At 42.3% G+C, this 16,027-nt stretch overlaps 1 protein-coding gene across 1 annotated transcript in view; it reads right to left on the bottom strand.

The window, feature by feature from the left end:
• The window catches only part of Herc2 (HECT and RLD domain containing E3 ubiquitin protein ligase 2), a 147,309-nt gene that overhangs the window by 45,101 nt on the left and 86,181 nt on the right, over positions 1–16,027 (bottom strand). The window contains exons 56-64 of the mRNA XM_051174266.1: positions 13,948–14,059; positions 11,183–11,264; positions 10,940–11,083; positions 9,468–9,558; positions 9,024–9,201; positions 8,764–8,845; positions 8,507–8,678; positions 7,613–7,757; positions 4,991–5,216 (exon numbers count right to left, since the gene is read on the bottom strand). Coding sequence (XP_051030223.1) covers positions 4,991–5,216; positions 7,613–7,757; positions 8,507–8,678; positions 8,764–8,845; positions 9,024–9,201; positions 9,468–9,558; positions 10,940–11,083; positions 11,183–11,264; positions 13,948–14,059 — 1,232 coding nt within the window. The remainder of the gene's footprint in view (positions 1–4,990; positions 5,217–7,612; positions 7,758–8,506; positions 8,679–8,763; positions 8,846–9,023; positions 9,202–9,467; positions 9,559–10,939; positions 11,084–11,182; positions 11,265–13,947; positions 14,060–16,027) is intronic.

Raw genomic sequence — 16,027 nt, 5'->3', positions numbered from 1 at the left:
TTTAACTGGGAGTGAGGGAGGACAATACAGAAGGGGGAGGGACGATGGGTTAAATATGACATTAAGGGTGTTTAGAAAAGCTACAGGATATCATAACACATACACAAATATATGATATGATCTAAATAGAATTAAGACACTTAAAATGATAATGCTCCCCTAACAGGCCATAGAACCCTAGTTCCAGGCATGAGAAACTTCCTTTCAAGCTGTTGGTCAGCGGTGTCCAAAAGACTTCCAAAGCGATGTAGTCTATTACTGTTGCCCGGGGTCGCCTCCCAGAAGTTGAAAGTTAGGTATTGCTGATGACCCAGTGGGCTTTGGGAAAAAGCTGCCACAGAAGATAGCAAGGGAGGGAAGCAATCAATGGTCCAATCCCAGGTGGGACACCCATGAACCACAAGAATGACCAGCAAGGCAACACATCCCCAAAGGTGCAAGAGGAGCGGTTATATCTTGGTGGTAAGCGCAGCGGTCTTTAAGACCTTAAAGGTGGACCTTAAGAGCTGTTCATCAGGAGAAAATCATGCTAACTGTCCATGACGGGTGACGTCATGGGTCTGCATTCTAATAACTTACGCTTACAGCCACAGGTAGGTCTGGCTCTTGCCCCCACCCCATTAAAAAAGCTTTTTTGTGCAGCAGACAGGGTGCACTGCAGGAGTCTACACACAATCAAAATGCAGAGAGTTGATCACGGGGTTGCGAACCCCAAGTGAAACATGTGCAACACAACACCTTTACCTAAGGCAAAGGGGAAACCATAGACCAGCCGGGTGGAGAGACTGTTAAGACAGAGGACCAGGAGTCTGCTTCAAGACTGTATCTTCTACATAGGACCAGGAAGGCACAACCATGATCTCAACAACAGGGCTATCTAAAGAAGACCTGCAAAATAACACACCAACTAGCACGCCAGCGCCGATGGGAAAAGCTCACTGCCACCACTCCCACACACAGACACGTACTAATACAATTGTTTGTTTTCTCCTTTCTGGGTGTTATTAGAGACTGAACCCTCAGTAGTAGGCTGCTCAGCAGTAGAGTCCCAAGGGCCTGGGAGAGGCTCACCAGGTGAAGACACTGGCAGCCAAGCCTGACAAGTTCAAACCCCAGGACTCACATGGTGGAAGGCAAGAACTGACTCCTACAAGTTGTCCTCTGTCCCCCACAGAAAGGCCTCTGAATTAGTGTGTGTGTGTAAATAAACAAATGCTTAAAAATAAACAAGTACCTTTAATCTGAGGAGGCAGAGTTCAAGGCCAGCCTGATCTATGAAGCAAGTTCTAGGACAGCCAGGGCTATACACACAGAAACCCTAATCTCAGAAACAAAAACCAGACAAACAAAAAAAAAAAAAAAAACCTAAATAAAAATAAACAAGTAAACCATTTAACAACGAAAGGCTAGAAGGTAAAAACAGATAGATGGCTGTAATCTTACTCTATTCACAAAATACAGTATTACCACAAAGGTTATTATAACAAGTTCAAGGTGGCTGATATAATAAATATCTTAAAGTAATCACAAAATTAATGAGTTTAGATCACAGATAACAGGAGGAAAATCATTAAAAATAGCTAATGTACAGGAAAGGGGAAAAAACACTACACACCAACAGAACAATGAACACCAAAGACTAACAGGAAAGCAGATGACAATGGATTTAAAAGAAGCACAGCAATAATCATATTAAATATAAGGTTACTCCAATTAAAAGAAAGAAACAGTGGATTTAAGAAATCCTACCCCCATGTAACCCATAAGGAAGCAGCATTTGCTACAAAACAGGAACAGTTTAAAGTACAGGAAGGATAAACCACCACAGCATGCTGTGGTACAGACAGGGGCTCTGGTGGTTCTAGGTATACAGTTCTTGCTGTGGTAAAATACCCCAAGGGAAAGCAACTTGAGGTAGAGAAGGGCTTACCTAGTTTTACAATTACAGGGTATAGTCCATTTGGGCAGAGAAGTCACAGTGGCAAGAGCTCAAGGCAGCCGTAACATCATACCCTTAGTCAAGCACAGAAGGAAGTACTATGCAAGCCTGCTCGCTTACACAGAAGGAAGTATCTATGCAAGCCTGCTCGCTTACACAGAAGTATCTATGCAAGCCTGCTCGCTTACACAGAAGTATCTATGCAAGCCTGCTCGCTTACACAGAAGTATCTATGCAAGCCTGCTCGCTTACACAGAAGGAAGTATCTATGCATGCCTGCTCGCTTACACAGAAGTATCTATGCAAGCCTGCTCTCTTAACTGCCTGCTCGTGTTCGGCTCCAGTTTGCACACAGTTCAGGCCTCTCTGCGGCCCACAGTGAAGGGGTCTTCCCATATCAGTTAGCTTAATTAAGATAACATCCCCCCCCCAACCACAGGCTAACCCAATGTAAACAATTCCTCACTGAGACTCATAATTTCATTTTTAATTTATTTGTAATCGAAATATAACCTAATCATTTCATGCCCTCGCATGTTTTCTAGGTTGTGTCCCATGACAATTAAAGCTAACCCACACACACTATTTACAGTAATTTCAAAGTGTGCTATCAGTACTCTCTTAATGACAGGCATTTTAAATTAAGCAAAAAGCTAATGGAGAAAGCAGATTAGTTCACAATACAGTAGGAGCAATTAACCAAGGAGATAAATGTCTACACTAGAAAGTACAAAGATCCTAAAATCAAAGACTATATTTGTTAAACAGAAACTAGGAAAGAACACATTAAGTTAAAAGAGCTATTAAAGACTAGAGCAGGCGTCAACGGGAGGGAAAAGAGGTGGGGGCAGGGCAGGATGAACAGTACAAAGTTGTTGAGAAAAAATGCCACACCTCAAGCCAAGCTGAAAAGATAGAAGTGCCAATAAAAAACGAGGGTGACAAAGTCCCTACAAAGTCTACAAACACACAGAAAGCAAGAAAACTTTGAGAGCAACTTAATACTAGCAAATGTAACAACTTCCATCAGAGACATAAATCCTACCAAAAAGCTAGTTATCCATTAGGAAACTAAATGAGTAGTTAAACACACAGAAAACTCTGGGCTCAGCTGTTTTTAATTCTACTGAAATAATGATCCTATGCAAATTTAAAAGACAACATGAAAGAAAGTATACACTAAGTATATCACATCAACAGGCCAGGATCCAGTGACAACACAAGCTAGTCTGAGACATTGTAAGAAGAGCATACACCAGTTATACCTACAAATGGGATTCACAGGCTCTTGTTATTAATAAAACCATTGCTGTTACATACACTGCAACTTATTAACAGCATTAATGTTAATGATGCTTATTAATATCACATGACTGCCAAAAGTATATGCATCCACATGTTCCCTTCCGTTTCCTATCACAGCAAGACTGTTGGACCCAGAACTCTAATGTCTCAGGAAAGTTAATATTCAAAATAATAATGATGACAACAGTAAAGAAGCCGAAGGACATCTATCTAAACACACAGACTGGGAAACCCTAGACAGTACAGACTAGTTTTAGGCAGGATGATACGCAGATTTGATGCAGTATCTACCAAAATCCCAGCAAGAGTTTTTCTAAAAACAGACAAGCTAACCCTAAGATCTATGTGCAAAGGCCAAAGAACTACAAAACTTCAACAGTTTTGAAAAGGAGTAGGAATAAGGTCTACCCAATTTAAAAAGTATAAGGGTAATACAAAACTATGTGACACTGACATTAAGATCAATGATGTAAAACTGAAACAAATATACACAAATGTGCCCCAATGATTCCTAATAAATTTGTAGGATCAGGTCAGAAGAAGAACAGCTTTCTACAGTGAGGTAAACATTTTACATAAGTGAGGAAAAAAAAAAATCAGTGAAAGTCTCAGACGTTACACACAACCCACCACTTAATTATAAATCTTCCAAGAAAACAAAACAGAAGGAAAAACCCCTCATGATCCAAGACTGACAAAATCATGCCTCAGATTTGACATCCCCCCAAAACAATCCATAAGAAAAAACTAATGAATTAAGTTTTATCAGAATTAGAAACATTTGTGCTATGAAAAACCAAAATAAACAAAAGATACCCATAAGCCAGAAGAAAGAATATACATACAGATCACATATCTAAAAATGAATGTGAAGGATCTCAACTGCGTTAACATTGTGCCACGGAGCAGAAAGTGGTTCAAGCCAGCCCGTTCCTAAGTGAGGCTCTACCGACAGCTGGATGTTTCTGGAAGAGGGAGTCAATTTCCCTTTTAGGTGGACCCCAGTGCAGCGGACACCCCACACCCAGAAGTTATGTATAGATAGCACAAATTGGAGTCCACGGATTATTAAACTTAAAAAAAAAAAAAAAGAGTGGGAGGAGGTAGGGAAGGGGGAAATCTGGGAGAAGTTAAGGGGATGAACTGTGGGTGAATATGATCCGAACACATTGCATGAAATTCTCAAGTAATTAAAATATTTTTTCAAAAACAGTGGGGATATGAGGAAAACTGTATTATCTATCCACTACTAACAAAAATGCGAAAGTGTACAGGTACTATAGAAAACAATTTGACAGTGTCTAATGGCAGGCACTTATACTGTTGGGCACCTACCTATACAGAGAATCAAAAACTTGTTTTCACTCACCAAAAAAACCTTGATATGATAAAGAATGTTAATTTATAACAACGCAAACACACAAAGAATTTAAATGTCCTTCAATGGAAGAATAAAGCATGAAGCATTAGTCGGTAACAAAAAGTAACCAATTTCTGACGCAAACAGTGATCTAAGATGATTGATTGTACAGGGTATCACATAGAATGAACAAAGCAAACCACAAAAGGATCAGCTACACAATTAAGAGGAGACAGAAGCCACACACCCTAAAGGGACCGCAATGGCCAGTAGAGGTTAGCGGCAGTACAGCCTTTCTCTACAGCCTTTCCCACGCTACTGCACACGCCGAGGCTGCTGTAAAGGAGCCCACAGGACCGTGTCTGCAAAGATTTAAACTGCATTACCTAAGTAGGAAGCACCTAACGGGTCTCTTGCCGTCTGGAAGAGGACAGGTTCGTGGACAGAGGGTGTGGCCACATCCACTGTCGTCCATGCTACGCTATGCGATGACCCACAAGCCACTCGAGTGATCTTCTGGCCTTCCAGGCCTTGCACAAGCGTGGGCTTTCTGTTAACTGTGGTTGTACCATTGCCCTGCTGGCCATGGTCATTGTCCCCCCAAGCATACACCTGTTAAGGGGAAAAGAATTTACATTTTTCAACTTCCCACATTTTTAAAAACACTTACTTGAAAATGCATAAAACATATGGCATGGTACTTTTAAGAACTGTACTCCTAAAGATAAAAATCATTTCACAATGTAACAAAGAGCATGAGCACATACAACTCTGAGGGGAAAGTCACCATGAAAATGCTTTGCAAACAACTATAAATGTTTCTTAATATTATTCTAATTAATTTATCCTATTTTGGGTGGGAGACAGAGGATGTAAGGTACATCATTACTTTGGTTAAGGGCAGTAAATCCGCCATACTTTAAATTGTTAAAAAAATAAAAAATAAAAACACCATGCTCATTTTTCAAGTAATTGGCTTTTAGGTTTTACAGTTATGGAGTATAAGTCACTTAAAACCAAACAATAATATGTTAATTTCATTTCCATAAACCAAATTTAAAATATCACTCCATGGGCTAATAAGGGCATATTCTTCACAAAGCAACAAAATTAGAAATGTCTATCAAATACTGTGTATTTCCCAAATAAAGTATAGCATCTATCAATGTAGACACAGCCTCTATTGTGGAGGTATAGCTTCTATCATGCATCAACTTTTTTTTCCTAAAGTAAAAACTGCCAATTGCTTATGGGTGGGAATACATTCAATAATTTTTATAAGCCAGCATGGACTTCAAAATGGAAAGGATGGTTTGCCAAGACCCCCAACTCAACCTGCAGTGACAACTGAGCAAGACCACGAGCAAACAAGATGAACACTGCTCCACCTTAGCAGCCCTCCAGAACAGCTCTCCAATATTAGCTTGGTGCAAAACACATTAGCTTTGGATCATGAATTTTAAATCCCTGTAAGTAGGCGCAAACAAGCATTTATTAATCAAAACATAAGATACAATTTTGCCAACGAAAAATAAGTTTGTCTGTGTAGTATAAAAATGCAAGCTGCATGATTTGACAAACTTCTAGAAGTATTTTCTGCATCCTGTTGGATGTGGAAATGTTTTCCCTGAAAGATGTTTGAAGCTGTGGCAGGTGGCGGGGAGAGGTCTGGTGGATGAGGCAAAAGGTCACAGCTAGTTTAACCTCTGAGTCGCTGGTTGAACTAACAGTCCAGATCACTGGTTTGCTGAGCGTACTTCTCAGATGCAATGGTTTGGACAAGATTCAGGAAGCAATAACGGGTCACACTCACAGCACACCATCAACAGAAGGCCATGGCCTTTTTCTGATTAGTTCTAAGTCTGTTTTGTGCATGTTTTATTTTGGAGAGTGCTTTGGAGTTTATCCTCTGTCTAACAACCAAGCAGGTCACACACAGATGGCTGTCCTACACAATCCACTTTTCCTCACATCATGATCTAATCAAGAAACAGTTCCATTACTCATCGATCAAGAGAAGATGACAGTGCAAAACAGTATCTCCTTCCCTTGTGTACCGCTCACCAAGGACCGCTTCTGAGAGTTTCTTCACTTTCCAATTTGCTCCAAATACTGAGTGACAGTTGAATGCTCCAAGCGCGGTTAGTTGGCAACATCGTGTGACGCTCCAGGACTGTCGTCATCTGGTTATTGCCAATCCCAATGCTCAGTCACCATGCTTCCCATCTGGAAAGCTCTCACCTCCTTTGTAAAATGTCTTGAGCCACCACTGCACTGCCCACCTGTCCCTGAGCCAGGCATCCCTGCCTTTGTGAACTCCTGCTGTTGCTTTATGAGCCATTCTGAACATGGGTAGGAAAAGCAATAAAATGTGGGGGTTTTGTCTAGTATCGTTTCAGTAGTACAAAATAAGTGGCACGTACCATATACAGAGACAGATAAATGTGAGTTAAAGTGATGTATAGTAGGGGTATTGAGATGGCTCAGGAAGTAAAAGTCCTTGTGGGCAACACTGATGATCTCAGTTCAACCTCCAAGACTCTCAGAACGTTTTCCTCTGACTTAAACATGTGTGCATACATGCACAAAGACAGACAGACAGACATGAATGCACACAGGTAAGACAATTATAAAAAATAAAAATTATGTATAATACACTATTTATCTAAGAATATATTTCAGTATCAAATGGCAAATTCCAACAACACAAAAACTATCATTACTTTTGCACCAATCTAATAGGAAAACTCATCTAAGCATTCCTGGAGTTCAGGGACTATTTTGTTTGTTTGTTTTTATTTTCTTGGTATAGCATGCTGAAAACGTAGCCCAGGCTGGCCTATAACAACTCACGAAGTAACCTAGGCTGCCTTGCAGCTCACTCTTCTCCAGCTTCAGACTGCAGATGCTGGGGTTTTAGGCACACCGTCCAGTTTGGACGCGGCAAGGGTGAACCCGATGGGCACACCGAGGGGACACCTTCCCACAGGCAGGCACTAGAGCTTTACCTGGCCTGAGTCTGTGACCGCGAGGCAATGCAAGGCTCCGACCGCCACGTGCACAATCTTCTTCCCTCTCAGGCCTTCCACCACCTGGGGCTTCCGCACGTGCACATCAGAGCCGTGGCCCAGTCGGAAGTAGTCCCCCTTCCCCCTGAGAAGAGAACAACACCCCGGCATCACGGCATGGCTACAATTTGGCAATGCTGTCAGAAAAGTCTAACTGCCACACAAGCTTCTAGAGTGGACTGATGGGTACTGAGATCCTTGAACTCTAAAATTATACACCATAATCCAAATCAACTCAGACTAACTCGGCAGGGGAGACCTTCCGTGCTGACGTATGTCATACAAGAGCTCAGTTACTACAGATTTCATTGTAAAGATACTCAATGGACCTCACTGCAAACTCCTCTCCCAAGTGCTACCTGGGATGTATTTTCAAGTTGCTAATAGCCTTTCGTGCCATCCAAGGATGGTATGGGTATCCATTCCTTCATACGTTTTAAATAAGACCAGTTTTCACAAAACACAAATAGGAACTTTTTTTCCAGGACCAAAGAAAGTTAGGAATCTGGTTTTTTGTTTTGTTTTCTTTTCTCCTTATTTCATATAGCTTCCAGTACAATGTAACACAGAAGTTTTTAAGCTATATAGACCTCAAGCAAACTGGCTTAAGACATCTCTAGATTTCTTTACAAAATGAACCATAAGATCTTTCTTCTTCATAATTTTATAAGTAATCTCAATTCAACAATTCAATCTAGATTCCCCCCCCCCAACAAAAAGATGCCAAATGAGTGAAAAAATAAGTTTTCCAAGCAGCCTAGGCTGGACACAGAGCAAAGCCAGAGCTCTGCACACATTCTGCCTTCAGCAACGACACCAAGGAAGTTTCCATACCATGTCCACACCACTCCCGACTTGGTGAGAGCCAAGGAAAACTGCGCTCCACACTCAATCTGGCACACACCCTGGCCGTTCAGCCTCTCGATGTTCTGGGGAATGTTACAGCCTTCACTCCCTCCTCGGCCCAATTTTCCAAAGTCACCATCACCCCAGGAAAACACCAAACCTAGGTTTGAAAAACAAGCATCTCAGGTAAATACTTGGTCACATTCCTACCCAGCCAGGACCTTGGTGTCACAGCCAGCTCCTACCTTCGTCAGTCAGAGCCAGAGTCTGTGCATCTCGGCTCCCACATGCAACCTGGACTACTCTGTGACCAAGAAGGACTTTCACCTGTTGATTACAAATTTAAGGACACAATGAGGCACGGGAACAGAGGAAGCAAATGAAATTTTTCCAGACTGAAAGTCAATAATGCTCGTGTCTTTAAAAACCTAGACTTGAGCTTATCTTCTCTTGAACAATCAAAGTGATGGAGGTTTTTAGAAGCAATAAAAGTGTGTGTGGTCACCATTTTGGGCTTCAGCTGTGTTGTATTATCGCCGTGTCCCAGGCGGCCATACTCGCCAAGGCCCCAGGTGTACAGCTCGCCGCTGGACGTCAAGGCCGCGCTGTGAGAACTACCGCAGGCGATGTCCCTAATGCGCTTGGTCTTCAGGGCCTCTATCAGCCTCGGCTTGTCACAGTTCCTAAGACAAGAGTAAATCACACTCCTCACCAGACATCTCTTCACAGAGAGGGCGCGGCGCGTCTTTGGTCGGCAAAATACATACATCACCCTAACTACCAAACCTTAAAAGAGAATACGTGAAGCCATAGTGTATACATCCAGGTTTTTAAAAATTAATATTTATTCCAATCAATAATTTCCTGCAAAACAACTATGAAAAAATACACTAGTATTACTAGTTAACAGTTTCTTACTAATAAACAAGACTGAAGGAAACAATCTTACATTCTACTGAAGTGTCCAAGTTTTCCATCATCGCCTTCACCCCACGAAAATACTTTCCCATCCACAGTTAAGGCTGTAGCGTGCCGGCCACCTGCAACATTCATCCAGGAGAAGGCAGTGTATAAAAAGTTCACAATTAGCTACCCGTTCTGCTTGGCATATAGAATGCACTCTATGTGTATGTGTTAACTAAATGAATAAACAGAACCATCATCACAGTTATTACAAAAGTTTTCTAGGTGATATATACATAATATATGTATTTTAGTGAATTACAAATTGTTAAAAATATTTTACCTGAAAAGAAGCAAGATGATAATGACTGTTATGGAGCTTCTGTTATTTTAAATATAGAAAGAGCTCAAAGATGAAGGAATGAAAAAAGGATCCCTGGAAGCAGGCAGACTGCCAAATGCCATGACAAATACTTTGGGGAGAGGGGTTGAGGCAGGGTTTCTCTGTGAAGCCTTGGCTACCCAGGAACTCACTTTGTAGACCAGGCTGGCCTTGAACTCACAGAGATCCGCCTGCCTTTGCCTCCCGAGTGCTGGAACTATTTAAACAAGCTTATTACTAAGACACTGCACCCACTACTGTGAAAGCACATCAGCTATGATTTCCCCTGACACTCTCCCAGTCCAATGTGCGGCCTCGGGTTACAGGCATGCGCACTGGCTGTATAGTCAGGGCTCTGCAAACCACTAAGCTTCAAGGCAGTGGAGCAGATGAGGCTCCTGGCATCCGGTATTCACTTTCTACTCTTTATCACCAACAGAAAACAGCAATTCAACTCTAGAGAGGGCTCATGGGGCTAGAGCATTATAGCCAGCCACCTTCCCACAGGGACAGGCCGGAGGAGCCGGCGCTCTTCACAGGCAGACGGCTGACAAGTGGGTTCAGACCCTGCCCCGGAGCTTAACAGGGGACAAAAGTAAGTTCGTGTTTGGGATGCCAGTTGTACCGACCCTATCCAGCTGAACTGAACTTGGTTTCTAGAGTTCAGTTCCATCCCTCAGGTGTCTAGCACAGTGCTGCAGAACATTCCAGTAATGCCAAAGCTGAAACTAAAGGACAGCAATGGACTTGTCTGAAAATTACCTTTCTCATCACTGAGAATTCATAGGTCCTTTGGGGGATGTGATGAAAGCCACTGGCTTTTCACAGTAAAATAACATATTTAAGCAATAGAACTTTGTATTTTCATAGCTAAAAATGCTGAACCTGACGCAATCATTATAGGACTGAACACACTAACTATCCTTTGAGAGGTACAGCCCACACCTGAAATGCCAATAATGCTGGCTTCCGGAAAGCTTTGTTAAATACTAATAACTAAATCTGAGACCATCCAGGGATTGACATCACCCACCTTTCCTTCAGAGTGGTTAACTAAAACTGGAAAAGGGAGTCCCCAAGGGCCTCAGTCAGCTTCTGGAGCAAAAGGCACATGCGTGCTGATGTTGGACTCGTACCTGAGTGGACTGCCACCTTCTTGACCACGTAGCTGCTGAGGGCTGTGATCTGCCGAGGAATCGGAACTGTCCCACTGGACATGCCCAGTCCCAGACGGCCGTTTGTGGCTTCTCCGCAAGAATACACCTTCCCTTCCACAGTCACTGCAAGGAATAGTCAGACTAAGTCTCAGCAACACAACATAAAAGATGCCTTTTAAATGTGTGTTAGACATAATTTTCCCAGCATTAGAATAAGCATACCTGCAAACAAGCTCTTAGAGCCACCAGCCACCTGAACCACGTTCAGAGCAGACAGAGTCTCGGAGAAGGAGGGAACCTTGATCTGGATAGGATTTTTTAAAGCAAAGGAAGGAAAAAGATAATGTGTAAACTTTTTACATCCTAAGTGATCTTAACAGATGATATAAAGGATTGTTGTTAATATGTGAATACCTTAACCACACGAGACCTTAGCTCTTAGAAACACAAACTATTTTAGGGATGAAAGAATACAGTTAGAGTTACCTAAAGTGGATTTGCAGGGGGAATACACAATTAGATCAGGGCTGGGGAGACGACTCAGTGACGAGATTTGAGTCCAATCAGCCAGGTGTGGTGCCCTGTACTTATAATCTCGGTGCTGGGAAGGAAGGCCGCCGGGTCCTTTGGAGCTTGCTGTTCAGTTAACCTAGCCTAACCAGTGAGTTTGGAGCCAATGCAAGGCCCTGCCTCAAAAACAAAGCAAAGCAAAGCAAACGGTGCCTGAGGAGTGCCATATACACGCGCACACAGCAAAGAGCGGCCGTTGTTGGTAACACTTGGAGTGTGAAACACAGACATGAGCGGCCACACTCTGGGCCTTTCTACCTAGGTCCTTGAGAACATTGCTTTCCTGTACGCTAGGAGTTGAACACGGATGTCCCCACAGGTTCTTGTGTTTGAACACTTGGTCCCCAGTTCCTGGCACTATTCTGGAGAACGGGAGATTCTGTGGCAGGTGGGCTGGGTGGAGGAAAGGAGATACTTGGGGTTGGCCTTGAGGGCTAGAGCACAACACTGCCCACAATCTTCTCTCGGGTTCCTGATCTGCTCAGAAGTAATGCGCAAGCTCCTGCCACCACGCTTCCCCCACCGCGGCAAACGACGCCCCTCTCAAATGTGCACCCCAGCGCGTCTCTCGTCCCTTGAGCTGCTGCTCTGTCACAGCAACAGGGAAGGACAAGCAATACACAAGACAGAGGTGCAAGTAAAGGGCCAGGCTGCTCTCCACGCCACAGCCTTGTGCACTGTCTTCGCTTACATGTAAGAAAGTGTTGGCTAACTGGGCGTGGTAAGACACTTCTTTATTCTCAAAGTATGCGAAGCAGAGGCAGATGGGGATCTTTGTGAAGTTAGGGCCAGTCTAGCTATCAGAGTTAGTCCCAGGCCAGCCAGGGATACATAGTGAGGCCCTGCCTGAAATAGAAAAAGAAAAAGAAAAAAAGAAAGAAATCAAACGTTCCTGTTTTCCACTGTAGATAGATTTGGTTTAAATTAAAAATCTGGGTTAAGGCACCCTTTGTTATTATTTGGTGGTTTGTTTTACCATAATGAATGGACTATAATCTGGAAATGTGAGGTTAAACAAGCTTTGGCCCAGATGAGACCTAGATCTAACTGCTAACAACCCCTGCAAAATGGGGATCTGGGCCTTAGGACATAAATGTAATTTAAGGCTGCCCAAATCACAATAAAATTTAGTTCAAGTATGCACATGGAGGAGGTTCGAATGAGTTCTAACAGCCTCTGCTTCCCGACAATACAGGTGATAGAGGCACATGACTGATGATGTCACAAAAGTAAAAGGGCACATCTCATCCAACGGAGCTGTCTCCCAATGCTAAAATCTAGAGGAAGTTGTTTTTGAACCTCCTCAAACAAGACAGAATGCACAATGAATTTAATCCTAATTCTAATGCTTTGTTATAGTTACTTTTTTTTTTCTTTTTGGAAAAACCTTATCTATTTTTGTAAGTACTTTACAAATTAGCCTTTAATGTAGCTATTTATGAAATCAAGTACAGGCACAGAAGCTGTTATATGGCTTTACCTCGGTCCCAGGACTTACTAACAGTGAAAGAAGGGACTGGGAGGGGAGGAGGGAAGGGAAACTTTGGTCAGGATGGAGGAATGCAGGGAGGAAGGAAGAGAGGGAGGGAGGAAGAGAGGGAGGGAGGGAAGAATGCAGGGAGAGAAGGGAAGAAGGAGGGAGGGGGAGGGGAGGGGGAGGAATAAGGGAAGGGGGGATGAATAAGTCTCTACCCACAAGCCACTCCATGATGGCAAGTGACTATTTTTCCTGTTTCTCTATGCTCGCAAAGCAATATCCATAAAAGCTATACCACCTCAGGCTGGAGAGATGGCAGAGAGGTTAAGAGTACTGACTGATCATCCAGAGGTCCTGAGTTCAATTCCCAACAACTACATGGTGGCTCACAACCATCTCTAGTGGGATCTGCTGCCCTCTTCTGGCATAAAAATGTGTATGTGGCTCTCAACCACCTGTAATAAGATCTGGTACTCTCTTCTGGCTTGCATGTATATGTGTACGCAGAAAGCTGTATACATAATAAACAAATCTTTAAAAAAAAGAAAAAAAACTATACTACTTCAAATACCAGAAAGCAAAGAGTCACAATTTACTCATCTTTGTACCACTACAGCATTTTTACACATTATTTTCTAAGTATGTGTTTTATTGTACGGAAAGCAACATAGAGTTATAATCTACAGTTGTGACCTATGCATGGTCAAATCATTTCACATGTTTTACTTTTTGTCATAGTCTAGTAGGTGGCCAGAATACAACTGTGTCTAAAGGAGAGAAGCTGCTCACAAACTCGATCTGCCGTGTATTACTTTTGAAAAAAGGATTCAAAACCCCCACCTAGAAAGTGGAGCTTTAAAGAGCCTGGCTACTGCTGAGCCTCAGACAGAAGCCGCACCAAGCAAGCACTCACAGCCCTGGGGACAGGGTAAGGAAGCACCTTAGAGCCTTTGAGACCTCCCAGCTGGTCCTTGTCATTGAGTCCCCACACAAACACTTTGGTTCTTATTGTAGCTGCTGACTCCAACCCCGCAGTCTTCTTTCTGATAAGACTAGACAGGAAAGCAAAGACAGGGTTAAAGTCATTCAGCACAGCAAAGCATTTAACACACAAAAGAGCATCTCCAAGTATTGAGCACGTTCCACTCTTAGAAACTCTTGACAAGTTTTGCTTTAACACATAAAACTACCAATCTGCATATGAGCAAGGGCTCCAGAGGGCCAACACTTCTACAGACATTTCTACAGATGTTAATCTGTTTTGTTTTTGTCCACTTGTTTGTTAGATTGTTTTGGAGATAGGGTCTCAATATGTAGCACTGTTTGGCATGGAACTCACTAGCTAAACTAGGCTGTTCTTTAAACTCACAGACATCTGCCTGACTCAGCTTCCTAGGGGCTAGGATTATAGAGTGTGTACCACCACACCCAGTAACATGTTATCTTTTCATAGCAGAATTTATATTTTAACCTTTTATTCTTGGTGGAGAACATTCTGGTATCAGATAAATCGGTCATTCCCACACCATAAGATTCTGTGCAGCAAAGCTTGTATAATCCAGTGCGGCAAATCTGCTTTCTTCCTAAACATAAGGTCAACAAGACACCGCTTCACAAGTCCTACATGTCAACAGGGCACACAGTGGGCACAAATGGACCTGTGGAGCCACTGGAGGAATGCCCTGGCAGGGTGCCATGCCTAGACATCTGTGTGGTCATCTTATTTCTCAAAAAAAAAAAAAAAAAAAAAAAAAAAAAAAAACAGATTTAACTATATGCTACTGGAGGTATTCTAATACAGACATGCTACGTTCTTCCTTTATATCCTCTGTCTATAACACAAGTTAGAAACCCTGGCCACCAGCCCACCAAGACGGAGGCTCTACCGTCCTCTCGTTCCTGTGTTGCTACCTACACTGCTGAGCCCATATCCTGACCTGTCTGTCCTTGATGGCAGGACATGGAATCAACATCAGCCATAGTACTCTGGGTCTCAGTGTGCTCAACTGATACATTGATGCCACGATACATTGATGCCACGTGAGAAAACCCTGCTTCTTTTACCTTTTTTTTAAAAATCCATTTTGACAAGGAATGCAAGACTCTGGGTTTAGAAACTACCCTTAATGTAAGTAGGTCTTTAAAAAAATAAATGTCATACAGCAAGAAATATTTGCTTTACAAGATCAAAACCTCCATGGTATAGAAATAAAAATTTAGAAAAGATGACTTATCTGATATGAGGCAAAGTCAAACAAATTAATATACATAGTGCCAGATTACCATGTAATAGACTTTTGGTTAAATATATGGCTGGGAAACAAGTACTGATATTCAGAATATTCAATGAGTTACAGTAAGATATTAAGTACTAAATGGTCAGCTAAATGTAGTCACTATAGACAAATGCAGTTTGGGTGCTGGCTATCAGACAGACTGCTTAGACTGCCAATTAATCCAGACACTATTACCTAATAATAATAATAATAGTAACAGCATTATTTGAAATTTAAAGATGCATTCAAATGTCTCTATTTTTTTTTTTTACTGTATTCAATTAAAGATAAAAAACCCTCATCACTAAGTTATGCTTACCTCACTTATATAATAGAGGTATTAATTATACCTGCCCCAATTCATTTTAGTGGCCACCAAATGAGAAAATACTACTCTACAGTTCTCACATGGTAAATAAGCTAGTATACACATGCCCATACCGTTTCCTTATCAATGTCTGAAGAAGTTTTGAAATAAGGCAGTACATAAACCCAGTACCACAGGTCCTGGAATTACCCAGCTCACCCCACAGTTGCTGGCTCACTCTCTCTGTGTCTCCTTACATCACTGAGAGTAACTTACAGCATAGTGTCTTTGGTCAACTGAGTTGCCTCCAATGCCTATGGAAGGCACTGGCCCTACTAGGAACCCAGCATGGTCTTAGCATACTGGATGGAGACACAGAAATTTACTTTGCATGTGGTTTCTCTGTACAACTCCACACACATCAATTTATCTACAAA

Source organism: Phodopus roborovskii, unplaced genomic scaffold (assembly GCF_943737965.1).
Source record: "Phodopus roborovskii unplaced genomic scaffold, PHOROB, whole genome shotgun sequence".
Lineage (NCBI taxonomy): Eukaryota > Metazoa > Chordata > Mammalia > Rodentia > Cricetidae > Phodopus > Phodopus roborovskii.
This window is presented reverse-complemented; position numbering and strand designations above follow the sequence as displayed.